The sequence below is a fragment of the Crassostrea angulata genome, chromosome 9 (genome assembly GCF_025612915.1).
Source record: "Crassostrea angulata isolate pt1a10 chromosome 9, ASM2561291v2, whole genome shotgun sequence".
Taxonomy (NCBI): domain Eukaryota; kingdom Metazoa; phylum Mollusca; class Bivalvia; order Ostreida; family Ostreidae; genus Magallana; species Magallana angulata.
The window spans coordinates 32,311,102-32,329,422 of NC_069119.1; the positions used below are offsets into that span (position 1 = coordinate 32,311,102).

Sequence of the window (18,321 nt, forward strand, 5' to 3'; positions counted from 1 at the left end):
AGTCATAATACAAAGTGTCTGGACAAAGTGGTATAATACATGTAGATCCTATACAAAAAAAAACGGTTTCCCCCTGGACATTCTTATATTAATAATCAAGTCGTTTTTCTAACAGGATGATTTTATAGTAATATCACATTCGGCATTGCAGTTCTCAAAAAGACCCTTAACAATTGTTTATATACAGGATATACCTACAACAAAGTCTGAACCCCTTGTGAGGCCCAATTATCGTCCAGGGACCAAAGTTTAAATAATTTTAAAGAATCAGGAATATATAAATAAGTAAAAGCATATCTTATAACATTTCAGTTTTTGTAAATAATTAAAATGTTTTCCTTTGTACAACTGAATCACCAATGTGGCCCCATCCTACTCCTAGATATTGTGATTTGAACAAATTTGAATCTACACAAAATGAAGTTGCTTTCATTAAAGTTACAGCTTTTCTAGGCAAACGTTTTTTTAAAAAAGATTCAAAGATATTTCCTAATATATTCCTATGTAAAAATTTGTACCCCCACCCCTTGTGACCCCATCCTACCCCCCCCCCCCCCCCCCGGGAATCATGATTTGAATAAACTTGAATTTTCACTACCTGATAATGCTTCTAAACAAGTTTCAGCTTCCCTGCCGAAATGGTTTTTGAGAAGAAGATTTTTAAAGATTTACACAATATATTCCTATGTAAAAAGTCGACCCCCCCCCCCCCCTCCCCAAGGGTCATGATTTTCACAACTTTGTATTGTCATTACCTGAGAATGCTTCCATACAAGTTTCAGCTTTCCTGGCTAAATGGTTTCTTAGAACAAGATTTTTAAAGATTTAGTCTATATATTCCGATGTAAAAATTCATACCCCCACATCCCCCCCCCCCCCCCGATTGTGCCCCATCCTAACCATGAGGGTCATGATTTTAACAACTTTGAATTTTCACTGCCTGACGATGCTTCTGCATAAGTTTCAGTTTTACCAGTTTAATTATTCCTGAGAAGAAGATTTTTAAAGATTTACTATAAATATTCATTTGTAAAACTGCAACCCCTATTGTAGCCTCACCCTACCCTCGGGAGTCACGTTTTTCAAAACTTTAAATTTAATGAAAATGCTTCCACACAAGTTTCAGCTTTCCCATCTTCGCTAGCCAAGGGTTTCTGATCCGCACCGCTTCTCACGAACCCTTGGCCTATCGTGCTATCAAAAGTCGGGATTTTTTTCCTTAATTCTGATTGGGGTTTACTATAAGTGGTCGACCAATCAAAAAGTGCATAACAAATCTCATATGACGTACAGTCTCCGTTCGTGATGTTTCTATACTGTTTACTCAAGGGAAAGAAAAAAGTACGTAAACAATGTTCCGAATGATAACAGCATGGCCGCTAATACAAAGTGCTGTATTTGTGCAACCGAAATCGGTCCTAAACAGCGGCGGTTAATTTCATCCCCAGCATTTCAAGTAAAAAATCAACTAGAGGAAGTATTGGAGAGATCCATAAGAATAGATACTGACCAGTATGTTTGTATACCATGTTTCACTAAATTAAATCGCCTATCCAAAATCGACTTTGATTTAGAACACAAAATTGCCTCACTGAGAGCTGAAAAAAATGAAATTCTTGGTGCAGTTCGTGCTAAGATGAAAATGGTGTCGACAAATTCTCCTGCTAAAGCAGCCTCGCAAGAGAAAAGACACATAATTCATAGTCCCACGCCTCGGAAGCTGAAAAAATTAGTAACCTCAAAACAAATGTCGGTGGAAAAGAGGACCCCTAACAAATTTCACAAAACAGTGGTGACACCAAATAAAAGTATTCAGACGAGGCCTGTTTTAACTCCAAGATCCTCTAAGCGCAGAAAACTTTTCTTCAAAGACCCACCAGCAGATAGTATTAGGGTAGGTTACGTACAAGGATCAATTGCATAATATGAATTTACTTGGCAAGATATGAAGGGACATGTATAAGCATTGAATATTGCTTTATGTGAAAATTATATACTATTAAAGTATAAGTATTTACTCTGCATGCTGTATAAATGTTTTTACATGACAGTAGTGAGTATTAGTATTTCAGTATGTGCTGGCAGAAAAATAGAAGAATATTTTAGTTTTACTTGCTTACAAATGTTTTGATGAAATAAGGAAATCACTTTATTTACTTTGACTTCATGTTCATGTAGTGAGGTCAATACATTTTAGTAGTAATGAAGCAAAATAAGCAACTTTTTCCAGCCATATACAATGTAATATTTAGTCAGACATATGTTCTAAAATTTCATCGGTTAAGAAGTATTTTACTTATATATATTTTATCATTTTCTATACAGATTTCTTATCGAGGCAAATTGCAGGGAGTAGTTAAGTCTAGAATTGTAAAAGGACAATGGAAAAGTGTTTTGAAGTCTATTTTAAGAGGTGACAAAAGCAAAACCCTTGCTAAAAAATTGTTGGGATAGAAGCGTTAAGAAAGGATATACACCTTTTGATAAATGGTCAAGCTGCCAAGGAATCAAAGACAATAAGCAAATTAAGTGATGCATCTTTCCTTCGCAATTCAACCGGTAAAATTTTATGTGAGATGGACATGCTTCCATTTATTCATGAGCTTAAGACAAAGTGTCCAGTGTTACATGGCCTTTTAGAAAGTGTCATGGGGAAATCTACTTCTTTGAGGTTATCAGTTGCAGCAGCAGTACTTCTTTTCAACCGAAACAACCACTTGTCAGCAATCCACCATGTGATCGGTCAGATTCTGGATCAAGGAGGGGCCACAGATGAGGTTATTACTAACTTTAAGAATATTAGAAATTGTGTTTCTTTTGTGAAGTTTTAAATGGTAATTGTAAAAGTTTAATAAAATTATATAAAATATCAGTGATATTCATACATGTTTCCTTGTTGAGCAATTTATTTTCTTGTAAATTTCATCCAAGTTCTGAATTTGACACTAAAGTTTTTTAAAGTTGAAAGTATCTGATTTACTAATAGACTATTAGGTTGCTGAGCAACATGGGACTGTCAGTTGGACCTAAAGCAGTATATAAAAAGAAAGTTGAGCTGCAGGATGTGCAGAGAAAAAAGATCAAGGACACAGTATTACAGCAGAGACAACAGGAAGAGATAAAAGCTAAAGCAGATGAACTCAGTAAACCTGCTTTAATGGTACTAATATGAGAATATATTTTAAATGATTGTATGAATGGCTAATTTTACCTGAATATTCTCATAAATCTTTTTTCCATGCAAATAATATCAAAGAATGTTATATTGTCAGGGTTATATTAATGTCATATTCAACAATTTAAATTATCGCCACCAGTGTGATTTGCATAAACACATTTTGACATTTTCTTAAAATCAATTTTAAGTATTTGATTAGTACACTTTAAGTTTCCAAATAGTTTAAAGTAATATTTATAAATATTTACAAGTACATGTAGTATGAAAAGAATCTGCCTGACAGCATCTGTTTTGCATTTCCTCTAGTATCGCCACCTCACCTGTGGAGGAGTTACTCAAAGCCTTCAGCAAACTATTGTATCAAGCCTGGAGGGGGATACATATTTAAATCAGCTGCATGAGTTAGCCTTTACGCGTAATCATAGTGGTGAGTCTTTGCCTCATATGAGTATATGTGCTTATCATGATAAATCTGGTGACCATTCTGCCCTTTATAGTAATGCATTCACTGAATCAGAAAAGTGTACCTCAGTTGATTCCTCTCATGGTATTGAAAAATCAAAAAAACTTCACTTTACCAAGACTTGAAGTAATCAGGGACATTGAATTACCTGAAGTAGAGTATGCGTCAGGATATGGTAAAGAAACAATGTTAACTTCCCTAGCAAACATAGAAAGATCAAAAAGACATATTCAGGTGGCTCTTGACTCATATGAATCTAAACTTGGGAAACCACTTCCACCAGTAGAAATAATAGGAGACAATTTTGATTGGACCAAAAGACCATCTTCAATGACCAAAACCAGGCAAGTTCAGAGTTACCATTGGTTTTTAATGCTTGGTGTACAAAGAAGGGTTGTGAATTGTGACCTTCCGGATGATTGTCCCAAGGCTGATATACTAAATGTACCCAACAGTCAATTTGTCCCTGACAGAGAAGAGTGTGAAAGTTTAGAAAATGATATGGTTTTCCATATTGTAAAAGCAGCTACAAAGTACATTCCAGCACTACAGGGTCTTCAGAAATGTGTACCTGCAAATATTGATCATCCCTATGTTGAAGAATGTAGTAGGAAATCAAACTTCTCAATCTTAGACTTACTCGACAAGAGCGAAAATAAATCAGAAGACATGATTACTATTCTCGAACATATTCATGACAACTATATAAGCCACAGTCAAGGTGAAGATCCAAAAGTAATCAAAAAGAAGGTTTTTGGAGGAGATGTACTTACAAATGAGCGTGCTTACTCGGCCCAGTTGGCTATGTTGGTACTCTTTGATAGATTGAAAGGGGTGATTCATAGGCCTGAGGGATTTCACAGGATAATGAATTTACTTGTGGTATACTTGTAGAGCAGAATAGAGTTTGAGTTGGCTTGTTCATTTCAGTTTCTATTTCAATTCAGGTGATTAATATTTTAGTGTTTATTGTTATATATTGTTGTTTATTGTGTTTAGTGTTTGTTTTAGCGTTTTAGATCTTGTTGAATCACTTTGTTAAATTTTCATTGTGATCAGGTGGGCTTGAATGTTAAAGACTTCAATCTTGTTTATTTAAAGTTGGGCCACTCCAATTAAATTTCTTGTTTGTCAGACTTAGAATCTGATGAAAAATAAGTATTGGTGGGTGATAATAAAATTATTATTTTTGTAGGGTAATTCTTTAGGCAGAACATAAATAAATTTGACTGGACAATAATATTCTTTTTTTAACGATTTAAAGTACAAAAAAATAGGGCAGAAATAGATCAGAGTTTCCTGGATGCATGAATTTTATAATATTATTGGCAGAGTTTAAATATGAGCCCGATGAGCAAGAAATTAGATTGATGTGGCCTTATTTATGTTAATACTAACATAATTTCATTTCCTTGTTTTACTAATTATTCAATTTATTGTTAATAATTCAGTCTTGCTTCTGTTTTCATGTTATTCTTTATCAAAAAAAAAATATTTCTTTGTAATGAAGTTGATTAAGTACTATACATGAGTTAATGATCATCTAGAAAAAAATGATACTGTTACTCATATTTTTCACAAAACTTTAACAACACTTTCAAATAACTGATGAACATTTACAAGTGCATGTTTTTATCAAAAGAGTTTATTTCCTTTGAAGGGAATCTACAAAACCTTCTACAAGTGCCAGTCAGCAAGAGATGAGGGATCTTTGTTCCAGCTGCGTAATCTTATCAACAGAAGAGATGTTCATGGTCATGACACAGTCACAGAGAGATTCAGGTATCGTTAAAGCTAAAATCAAGGTCAAACCAATCTCTCTCTTTGTTTCCTCCAATGAAAAATCACATGATACTTACCTATTCGCTTTGCTAATACATATGGACATGCCTGTGTAAATGGATATCTTTGTGAATATGAAAGTTACCAGTTAGCAAATTAATGTACTAATATAATCTTTGTGTTTTCATGGTTCATCTTATTTGTTTGCATTTGCTTACGATTTCTTTTTCGAGCACCTGCAATCATGATCAGTTGTAGCTGTGGAATATCAACTTGTGGCAGCATTAATCAACTTGTATGTTGAATAAGACTTTTTTTTGACAGGGCACACTTTGCATTTGTTGAGGATGTTTTAGATGGATACATATGCAGTGCATTCATGGATTACTTTGGAATGGAAAAACTGGAGTCCGACCCCAGGCAGAATAAGCCTCCCCCTCTCTTATCAACATGGTCAAATGAAGACAAACTTAGGTGGCTTCAATCCATTGGAAGACACATTCTGGAAGTCTACATCAAGAAAGGTACTAAACTATAACCACGAGCTCAATAATCACATATATTAAGGCATAATAAATAGAACCGAGTGAAAAATTACATGCTTAATGATGGGTGGATCATGCTAATAACATGCAAATTAATTTCCATTATACTTTATAAAGTTTCACCATTATTGTTATTCTGTCCTTGTACCTGGTAAATTTACTTTGATTAATACATTTATAGATGAGCAAATCTGCAGTAAAAAATATAAATGAATTGACTATTGAGGTTGAGAAATTGCGACAATTTAGAAATAATAATAACACTGTCATTAAAATGTCCTACGGTACTTAACTAGTATATATAATAGAAATGGGTTTTTTGGCCTTACAGGATATGTTATCTAAAGGGAATATATTTTATTCTATTATAGGTACTAGTTTTTTAGAAACTAATGAAATGGAAGAAATGGACAACCAAAGTTCCCAAATGCAGGCGTGCTACAATGCAGCAGAGAAAGTGTACATGTGTGAATGTAGCAAAAGTTACAAAACTCTGGGCCATTTTAAGAGGCATTTACAAAGTATCCACAACTGGACTTTTTCCCAAGAAGGTGAAACTACCACTTGTACCAAGGACGGTGTTGCAGAAGCCAGAGCATCATTCATGAAATGTTCATTAATTCTTCGTGACACGTATGATGCCTATCAAATGGCAGACGGCAATCGAATATTCCGCAACGCAAAGTTTGAAATGCTACTTGCAGATGCATTCCATCACACAAAATATAGATTGTGGCTTTGGAGATTTCTTGCTTACGAAAATGCACTACTTTCCCCCCGTCAAGCCTTCGAGTACAAATGGAATTGTTGTTCTAACACAAATGGGGGAATTGGTAGAAATGTGCCAAATGATTTACTAGTGGAGATGAATGTTAATGCCATAAAGCAGAAGTTACGGTCTCAAGGTGCTAATGTGACATATGACAGTGCTAGAGTTATTGCAGTTTCAAGCCAAGTACAAGATGACATTAAACAAAACATCATCCGACAATGTGGATCCCATTTTGGATCTGCAAGACCACCCGTCAGCAAAGTGATGGACATCGCTTTAATTATACAAGAGGCAGAAAAGGGGCAGCTCATGAAAACAATATTAGGTCGTGAAGGAGTTTTTGCAAACTTTGTAGATCCATTTCAAAGAGTTGTTCCTACAGCATTCCACAAATGGATAAGTGCACAAAAACAAAGAGCTAAATTCGAACTTATTTGAACCTTGGGACACTTTGTAAGGTGTGCAAATCAATATCTACTCTAGTTCTTTTATAACATATTAATTTACCAGATTGACAAATTATTTTTGTACACTTTTATATAAAAGCTAGGTCATTGTGAATTACATGTATCATGGATTATATTACTGGGATATACGTTGAGCACTTTCAAGTGTTCTTGAAGAACTCAGGCCATAGTATCATGAACTCTTTAATAAAGACTTAAGTCAGAAATTGTACTCATTGTCTTAATTTTTACTGACACCTTACTAGATTCTGGTAATATTTCATTTAGCAATATCAAGTGATTAATTTTAAACTGTATGAATCACTGATTATATAACAAGCAGAGTTTAAATCCACTTCCTGAATTAAAAAAAATCTTACAACTGAAGTAATTAATTTTTTTTAGTTTGCAATTATACCTTTAACATTGCTAATGAAATACAGCTGCACTTCGATTTCTCGAAAGAGGATATCTTTGGCACCAAAGAAAGAGATTTTAAATTGATTTGGAAGTCCAATGCTTTTTTACATTGAAGAATTTTACCTTTAATATTTTGATCCCTCAAATATCTTAGAAATTCCTCTTTCAATATCACGAAGTATGACTGTATTACATTAATAATGAGTGGAAGGAAATGAACATGACTTTTAAATAGTATCTGATGTCTTTAATTCGGGAGACCGAGTAAACAAATGCTATTTTTGTGATTTTATATGATTGAAAAAAGTACATTTGGTAAAACATAGGTTTAGGATTTAAATGAACATAGTTAAGTGTCAAAATTATATAACATTTACAATTGTTCTTTATCAATCGGAATCATTACTGTCATCAAAGTCATACATCTCAATGTCTCCGAACACATCACTTAATATAGTGCATATCTTCTCTGAAAATTCATATGACCAAATGGGCATAGTAGCCAAAATGTCATAGGGAGAAAAAAGCTTGTCAGATTTTGCCACAATATCTTCAATCACATCATCTGTAAGGCCATGCATCAGTTCAGATGAGAGCAATGTGTTGGAAATGGATAACGAAAACTTTAATGCCCTCAATTTGTCTCTTAAAAGAACACGTTCTTGGTCTGATACAGTACGTTCCATACTAGGACAATAGATCTTCCTTTCCATACGTGCTGGGTGCGTTGCTGGGCATGATTCACCACCACATTGGCATTCCTTTTCACACACGTCACAACAGTTATGTAAAGGGTTGATGTCATCCTTGATGCACAGGTAGGAATTGCACAGTACTTTGCGTCGGCATTGAGTATCTTTTGCCAGCTGAACAAGATCAGTATCCACTTTTTTTAACATCCCTTTATGCAGTTTGAATAATATAAGTTCATTGGATAGTTCACCAGTTCGTCCTGCTCTACCCATTTGTTGCACAAATGTGTCCATTTTGTGTGGCAATCCATAATGAACTACATTTCTTAAAAAGGAATAGTTGACCCCCATCCCCGCAGAGTTTGTGCAAATAAGAACTCGGATAAGGCCATCCTGCGTCATATCTTATTGGATTTCTTCCTTCAGAGTTTCTTTTGTTTTGCTATGAAACATATTAACGTATTTACAATCACTTCCTAGCACATCAACAAAAGCAGAGTATATCTTAGAGACTGTAAGAATTGTCTCAGAAAATATCACATGTCTTGGGAAGGATTCTTTCTCTGCCTTTAGTCCATCAATTAGCCAACCAAATGTTGTGTGTAAATCTTCATTATTGGGAACTTGAACAGATGTTATTTTTATGTTTTCTCTGTCAGGAGAATCTGCAATCACTTCAGAATGCTTACTGAAACATAGTTTGTTCAAAATCGTCCTCCTTTGAGAAGCCGATGAAGTTGCAGTCAATGCAGCAATGGGTACTTTAGGGCAAATGGATCGTAATTCTCCTATTCTGGAAAACCATTCCCGGAAGGGTTCTTCATCTTTACTGCCGATCCCCCTGAAAAGTGTTTAAAAAAAAATAGTTATGAATGTCGATTTAACCCCACTGATAACACTTTAAAAAAAACAACAAGTAATATACCCAGTCACCCCCTATGTCATTGTCCCTTTTAAATTTCTTGACAGTGGTTAAACTATGTAACCTGTAGAGGTTAAATTGATACCAATTTTCAAAGAAACAGTGACCTACCACTGTACAATTGTATGTGCTTCATCCACCACAATCAATTTAATTTTCCTCTGGTACTCGGGTGTCTGCAACCTCTCGCGCCATTTTCTATCTCCCAAGAGCGCTTCTGGACTCCCAAATAAAAAGTCACATTCCATTTTCGTTAGTCTAGGGTCATTAAATTCTTCGTCTCCGACACACATAGCTGAAAATCCTAACTTTTGTAGTCTTTCTGTTTGTTCCTTCATTATAGATTGCAAAGGTGCAATGACGAGTACACTAGAGTCTGGTATTAACAGCGGTATGCTCTCATATATAAGAGATTTCCCGCTTCCAGTTTTACAACCTACGAATAAATCTGTTCCACTTAATATTGCTGTAATTCCTTCTCGCTGAATACGTTTTAAATCCTGAATATTAAACCGTTCTTTCAAAATTCCCATGTCTATGTCTATCGAGGCCGCCATTACTGTAAATAGTGATGTTAAAGTACGGCAATTTTCATTGGCTGATTTATAAATAGGCTTAGAGATCACGTGACGTAAACAATCCCGACTTTTGATAGCACGATAGGCCAAGGGTTCGTGAGAAGCGGTGCGGATCAGAAACCCTTGGCTAGCGAAGATGCAGCTTTCCTGGCCAAATGGAACTTGAGAAAAATATTTTTAAAAAGAGTAACTCTATATATTCCTATATAAAAATTTAACCCCCATTGTTGCTCAATCCTACCTTAGAAAGTCATGATTTTCACAACCTTTAATCTACACTACCTGAGGATGCTTCCACATACATTTCAGCTTTCCTGGCCAAATGGTTCTTGCGATGAATATTTTTAAAGATTTACTCTATATATTCCTATCTAAACATTCGTCCACCCCTTTGTGGCCCTATCGTACTCCCAAGGGTCACGAATTTCACTACTTTGAATCTTAACTACCTGAGAATGATTCCACATGTTTCAGCTTTCCTGGCCAATTGGTTTTTGAGATGAAGATTTTTAAAGATTTAGTCAATATATTCCTTTTTAAAAATTCAACCCCCATGGTGGCCCCACCTCCAGTGGTCATGATTTTAACAACCTTTAAGTGTACGCTACCTAAGGATGCTTCCACATAAGTTTCAACTTTCCTTGCCAAATGGTTCATGAGTGGAAGGCTTTTTAAAGATTTACTCTATATATTCATATATAATATGTCGTCCCCGTCCATTGTGGCCCGAACGTACCTATTGGGGTCATGATTTTCACAACTTTGAATTAACACAATTTTTTACATAAGTTTCAGCTTTCTGGCTAATTGCTTTCTGAGAAGAAGATTTTTAAAAATATACTCCATACATTATCGTGTAAAATGGCAACCCCTTATCCCCTCCCCCTCAAGGGCCATGATTTTCACAACTGTGAATCTACACTACCTGAGGATGCTTCCACTAAAGTTTCAGCTTTTCTGGCCTAATGGTTTATGAGAAGAAGATTTTTAAAAATTTCTCGAAAATTTTCAATAATTCCTAATTATCTTCCTTTAAAAAAGGGGGCTTGGTCCTTAATTTTCGCAACTTTGAATCTCCTAATCCTTAGGATGATTTGCGCCAAATGTAGACGAAATTGGCGAAGTGGTTTTTGAGAAGATGTTGAAAATGTGAAAAAGTTTACAGACAGACAGACAGATGGACGGACAGACAAACTGACAGACAGACAGACGGACGACAGAAAAAATGTGATCAGAATAGTTCACTTGAGCTTTCAGCTCAGGTGAGCTAAAAGTAAGATGTTGGAGCTGGACTGAAATCAGAATGGATATAAATGAGGTAGAAATGTATTTTGTCACATTATAATTAACCCTTGTGATTGACTTTCTATTTTGCCTGTTCTCTCTCTTTCTCTCTCTCTCTCTCTCTCTCTCTCTCTCTCTCTCTCTCTCTCTCTCTTTCTTTTTAAGAGCTTGCAAATAAAAGACAAAATTATTAATAATTGTAAGCTTTCTTCATGTTACATTTGCAATAAAATCTAAATGAATCTTGTTCTTCTTAAACAATATTGTTGAAGAAAAAGCAACTGAAGCATTTGTAAAAATAACTTTATCATAAAATTCTTTGTTTTCTCTTTCAGAAATTAAAAAAAACAGCAAAATGACAACAATATAAATCTAAATGTAATCATATGAAGGAATTAAATTCATTTTTAATCTCGAGACTGTCCATTTTCTTCAACTCTAATTTAAGATTAACAAGTAGCTGGAAATGCAAAATGGATGTTTCCAAAGATCCATTGAAGTTACTGAGTAATCAATTTAAGTGATTCAAACAGCAAGATGAGTTATATCAAGAATGAACTGAATGAAAAATTAAAAATATTCAAGCCATTTAATTTTAAGCAACGTACATGTGATACGTGTGTCATTCATATGAAAAACTACGTTGGATCCACATAGTTTACGTTAAACGTATGGCATGTATCACGTATGTCTAACATACGTGTAAAATACGTTTCACATATGTTCATTAACGTATGTTAAACACACGTGGTACTTAAATCGAGTTAAACGTAGATGAGGTCACAGACGTATCAAACATTTTGAACGTATGTGAAACATATGTGGCACATTTTGCTGTGTAGGATTTCTTGATGAAAAATTATATAAAATAATTGGAGGAACAATTTAGTGTTGACTGTAAAACGTTCATACAACATTAATGGAAAAGATTTTAGGACCACTTGGTTTTTGTTTTCATTTGGACTAAAACAAAGGATGAATTACACAAGTATTATATTTTAAACAATGTGAGCAACCATTTGGAATGTACAATCCACTGTAGTGAAGAAAAACTCCCATTTCTTATTGTTATGGTCATAGAAAGAGGAGAAAATTATTACCGATATATATCATAAGCATACGAACACCGAACAATACGTTGTCTATGATTCATGCCATCCGAAACACATTAGGAACAACATATCATATAATTTAGCCAGGGTAGCAAGGGACAGTTTCGCATAAAGAACCCGTCAATATTATAGTAAAAATGAGCGTTGCTGTATTTGAAGGCCTGTATGTGCCCTGAAAATTAATGATTTGATTATTGGTGATAATTCTGTGGTACAGTAGTAGCAACGTTATTGCTGACAACCGACACGCACGATTCTGATACACGAACGATCACGCACGACACACTAACGATAAAACACGCAAACGAACGATTTCACACCATTAAACATGCAAAATCAAAATTAATTTTTAAGATTAGAATTAAGTAAACGTATTGCTTTAATTTATACTACAACATGCTTGTGGTTTATTGAAAAGCGGTATGTACAGAAGCTATGCGCTGTTTTATTTTTTATGAGTAAACAATATTATATAGGATTCATACACAAATTATTTCTTTGTCTCCATAACGAATATTAATTAGATTTTAAGTTAAAGAAAATTAAGTATAGAAAAATAAAGATATTGCATAAACTACACAAAATTACTTACATACAAATTGGTGTTTATGTAATCCGATTCCCCTAAGTTCGCTTTATTATGCGAGATACAGGTAAATTTGTTACCTTGTTCCAAAGAATTTCGATTTTACACATACCATATTTACATAATTTACTGTACATAATTGATTTAATTCCATTAATTCTTAATTTTAAAGCGTCTAAATATATATATATATATATATATATATATATATATATATATATATATATATATATATATATATATATATATATATATATATATATATATATATATATATATATTTCACTTTCATAGCTTTATTACATACTACATTTCTTTTGGAATCTCAACATTTTTTACATACAATATACATGCAAGAATAGAAAAATAATACTTCACAATGGTGTGAAAGTTTGTTTTTTATGTTTTAGTGGGGGTGAAAAAGGACAGAAAACATTGAGTAAAATAATATGCATATAAACACAAAAAAAGAAACATAAGAAGAAAAGCAAATAAAAAATATAACATGCACACCAACTTATAAATTGACAGCTCTAAATTTAAGGATTTTCCAATATGTGATAATAATATACACAAACAACAGCATGAACATAATATTTAGCACATACATGTACATATGTTTATTTATGAGAGAAAAGAAGGTGGAGAGAAAAAAGCTGACGGGGCAATGGTTGCTTTGCGGCATAGCTGTCTATCAGGGATTGCTTATCAAAAAGATATATTTAGATATTTTAAAAAAGCATCATACATTCTTTTAACAGACAGTTGGGGATATAGTAAAGACTTGCTAAATTTTTTCAATAATATTCTCCAAGTGTCTCTCAAATTTTTTACATTCACAGTTCTTTAAAAGTAAATATTTTTCCACAAGAAGCCTGTTTTCAATTTTCCTTTTGAGTTCCAACACATTTAAAGTTGGGAAAGTTTTAAGTCTACAAGTGAAAATATACTGATTTACAATATAACTTAACAGGTTTTGTATTCTATACATATAGTAGTTTTTATATTTACCAAAAAGTATACTTTGCTTATCAAACATTAGGGACACCCTGTAGTTTCTTAAAAATAACTCTTCAATGATACTCCATAGTTCTTTTACAAATGGGCATTCTACAAAAAGATGACTGATTGTTTCAGAATCTTATTTACAAAAAGAACATTTAGGGGTTTCAATCAGTTTAAGCTTATGCAAGTAATAATTTGTTGGTAATATCCTGTGTAAAATTTGGAATTGTAACCAATGGAATTTAGATTCTTGGGTTGTCTTAAAAGGAAGTTCAAATATTTTATACCAATCATTTTCATTAAATATTGTGTCATTCTCTTCCCATTTTAGTATTGCTTTATTTTGGACCCTCTTTTCCCTTATCAATATATTATACATATCTTTACATCCTTTTCTATTTTTGTAGAATATGGCTAATGTGTTTGGGATATATGGTCCCACATGGTGTTGGTTTAATTTCTTTTATATTGCATTCACCTATTCATTTTAATATACTCTTTTTTAGACCATTATATTCAACAAAGTTAGTCTTAATACCAAGTTCAATTAAAGATTCAAAACTTCTAAAGTCACCATCTATATCAAAAAGGTCAATGATGCAAACAAAACCAGCATTAAAAAAACTTCTCAAAAATATACTTTCCTTGTTTATCTTTACCCTTGGGTTATACCATATGTGTTCAAAAAGTGGATTGGTGTTTTGGGAGATTATCTCGCTTATTTTTATGTAACTTAGGAACATCTCTGACCAAAATTTGTTACCTATACTTTTACTGTATTTAAGTACATAATCCAAGCCCTTTATCCATAAGTTATTAAGGTCTTCCGTTTCCAACGGAAGACCTTATAGTGATTGTAATGTTTTTTATTAAGGTCTTCCGTTTCCAACGGAAGACCTTATAGTGATTGTAATGTTTCTTATTAAGGTCTTCCGTTTCCAACGGAAGACCTTATAGTGATTGTAATGTTTCTTATTAAGGTCTTCCGTTACAACGGAAGACCTTCTAGTGATTGTAATGTTTTTTATTATTATTATTATTATTATTTTTTTCCCAGTTTTTGTCCACAAGATATCTCAGAGATGGCTGGATAGATTTACTTGAAATTTTCAGGATTGATAGAAAATGATCATATCTCTAGGCGATTTTTTCATTTTTTGAAAATTCATTTCCTGTCGTCCGTTTCCTGTCCCGCGACAAAAAGCTTGTCACATCGAGATCTCAGAAACGATAAAGATTTGAACATCCAAACTTTGAGGGATGATAGACCTATAGTTGTAGATGTGTTTAAACATTTTTGTTTTGTTCGGCGTAACTTCCGGTCGTCACCGGAAGCTCTTCAATTTTTTTTGTTTTTACGTATTTAATTTATTTTCCATAGAATAAAGATATTAGTATAGATCCTTACATATGCCATCTATACAATGTTGAATAAACAAAAAAATTCTACTTCCGGTGAGATATCTCGATTATCTCAGGAAGCTTTTTTAAAACATATTTTGTACCCGCAAGTTCTCAGATACTGTACGTGATCAAGACACGAAACTTTTACTAAACATAGACATTTGATTGAAGATGTGTTTAAACAGTTTCATTTTGTCTTCCGTCACTTCTGGTCCACAGCGGAAGAGTTCAAACAAATCAAACTGTTTATCCGTTAAACTGTTTTAATTTGATAGTTTTAGCTACTTCGATGAATAATAATGTAAAAGAGGAAAGTAACAAGATATAAAAAATTTAAATTTCATTAAGCACTTCCGTTTGTCCGTTTCCTGTCCCGAGACAAAAAACCTTATATCGACGAGATCTCAAAAACGGTAACGACTTCAACAACCAAACTTTGTAGGATTATAGACCTGTGTATGGACACGTGTTAACACTATTTTATTTCATCCGGCGTAACTTCCGGTCTTCACAGGAAGTACACCCAATTTTGATATTTTTAAAAATATTTTGGTTATTTAGCGTATAAGTAACATTTTAGCTATAGAAATACAAAAAGTCATCTACACATGGTAAAAAAATGTTCTACTTCCGGTGAGACATCTCATATATCTCAGATAGCCTTCTTTTTTAAAAACAAAGAATAAATAAGATCTCAGAAACTATGATAGATCAAGACACAAAACTTATATATATTATATTCATTTTCTGTTTACAAGATAACTGGATTTCTTGTGCAGACTAATACATGAAAAACGGAAGACCTTTTTGTTGCTATAGCAACAAGAGTCTAGTTATTATTATTATTATTTTTTTTTGTCCGTTTTTTGTCCACAAGATTTCTCAGAGATGGCTGGATAGATTTTCTTGAAATTTTCAGGACTGATAGAAAATGATAATATCTCTAGGCGTTTTTTTCATTTTGTCAAAATTCACTTCCTGTCGTCCGTTTCCTGTCCCGCGACAAAAAGCTATGGACAATGAGATCTCAGAAACGATAAAGACTTGAACCTCCAAACTTTGAGGGATGATAGACCTATAGTTGTAGATGTGTTTAAACTATTTTGTTTTGTTCGTCGTAACTTCCGGTCGTCACCGGAAGCACTTCAAAAATAACTACTTTTTCGCATAAAATTTATTTTCGATAAAATAAACATAGAACTATAATTCTATGCATAGGTTATCTATGCGATGTTAACTCAACAAAAAATTTCGACTTCCGGTGAGATATCTCAAATATCTCAGGTAGCTTTTTTGAAACACATTTTGTACAAACGAGATCTCAGAAACTATAAGTGATCAAAGCACAAAACTTTCATGGATGATAGACATTTGATTGAAGATGTGTTTAACCGGTTTCGTTTAGTCTTCCGTCACTTCCGGTCCACACAGGAAGAGTTCAAACAAATCGAGCTGTTTATCAGTTTAACTTATTTCCATTGATATTTGTAGTGTGCTGGATGAGAAATGAAGTACAAAAGGCAAGTTTACAAGATATATTAAATACAATTTAGATTGAGCACTTCCGTTTGTCCGTTTCCTGTCCCGCGTTGGAAAAGCTTGTATCAACGAGATCTCAAAAACGGTAAAGACTTGAACATCCAAACTTTGTGGGATGATAGACCCATAGCTGTAGATGTGTTCACACTATTTTGTTTTGTTCGTCGTAACTTCCGGTCGTCACCGGAAGCACTTCAAAAATAACTATTTTTTCGCATAAAATTTATTTACGATAAAATAAACATAGAACTATAATTCTATGCATAGGTTATCTATGCGATGTTAACTCAACAAAAAATTTCGACATCCGGTGAGATATCTCAAATATCTCAGGTAGCTTTTTTGAAACACATTTTGTACAAACGAGATCTCAGAAACTATAAGTGATCAAAGCACAAAACTTTCATGGATGATAGACATTTGATTGAAGATGTGTTTAACCGGTTTCGTTTAGTCTTCCGTCACTTCCGGTCCACACAGGAAGAGTTCAAACAAATCGAGCTGTTTATCAGTTTAACTTATTTCCATTGATATTTGTAGTGTGCTGGATGAGAAATGAAGTACAAAAGGCAAGTTTACAAGATATATTAAATACAATTTAGATTGAGCACTTCCGTTTGTCCGTTTCCTGTCCCGCGTTGGAAAAGCTTGTATCAACGAGATCTCAAAAACGGTAAAGACTTGAACATCCAAACTTTGTGGGATGATAGACCCATAGCTGTAGATGTGTTCACACTATTTTGTTTTGTTCGTCGTAACTTCCGGTCGTCACCGGAAGCACTTCAAAAATAACTACTTTTTCGCATAAAATTCTTTTTCCATAAAATAAATATAGAACTATAATTCTATGCATAGATTGTCTATGCGATGTTAACTCAACAAAAAATTTCGACATCCGGTGAGATATCTCAAATATCTCAGGTAGCTTTTTTGAAACACATTTTGTACAAACGAGATCTCAGAAACTATAAGCGATCAAAGCACAAAACTTTCATGGATGATAGACATTTGATTGAAGATGTGTTTAACCAGTTTCGTTTTGTCTTCCGTCACTTCCGCTCCACACAGGAAGAGTTCAAACAAATCGAGCTGTTTATCAGTTTAACTGTTTTCCTTTGATATTTGTAGTGAAGTCGATGAACAATTAAGTAGAAAGGGCAAGTACAAAAAAAATATTAATTACAATTTACATTGAGCACTTCCGTTTGTCCGTTTCCTGTCCCGAGACAAAAAAACCTTGATTCCTGGAGATCTCAAAAACGGTAACGACTTGAACGATCAAACTTTGTGGGATGATAGACCTATGTATGTACATGTGTTTACACTATTTTGTTTTGTTCGGCGTAGCTTCCGGTCGTCACCGGAAGCACTTCAAAAATTTGTTTTATTCATTTTACAGAAAATGAAAATATCAGTATACAATCTTACATATGTCATCTATATAATTTTAAATTGGCAAATAAATTTTACTTCCGTAAATCTCAAATATCTCTATGTAGCTTTTCTTTTTACAAATTTGATGTCCGCAATATTTTCGTCATTGTAAGTGATTGAGACACGAATCTTTCATTGATTGTTTGATAGAATTTTGAT

At 33.6% G+C, this 18,321-nt stretch overlaps 2 protein-coding genes and 2 pseudogenes across 2 annotated transcripts in view; 2 read left to right on the forward strand and 2 right to left on the reverse strand.

The window, feature by feature from the left end:
• Positions 1–18,321, reverse strand: part of LOC128163597 (uncharacterized) — a 36,933-nt gene that overhangs the window by 4,350 nt on the left and 14,262 nt on the right. The gene's annotated exons all lie outside the window — the stretch shown is intronic.
• LOC128163595 (uncharacterized) lies at positions 1,139–5,884 on the forward strand (annotated as a pseudogene).
• LOC128163596 (uncharacterized) lies at positions 5,767–7,193 on the forward strand. The gene is made up of 2 exons (XM_052827222.1): positions 5,767–5,947; positions 6,340–7,193. Exons 1-2 carry the CDS (start codon positions 5,803–5,805, stop codon positions 7,176–7,178), a joined length of 984 nt encoding a protein of 327 aa, XP_052683182.1. The 5' UTR covers positions 5,767–5,802; the 3' UTR covers positions 7,179–7,193.
• LOC128163594 (uncharacterized) lies at positions 7,923–9,861 on the reverse strand (annotated as a pseudogene).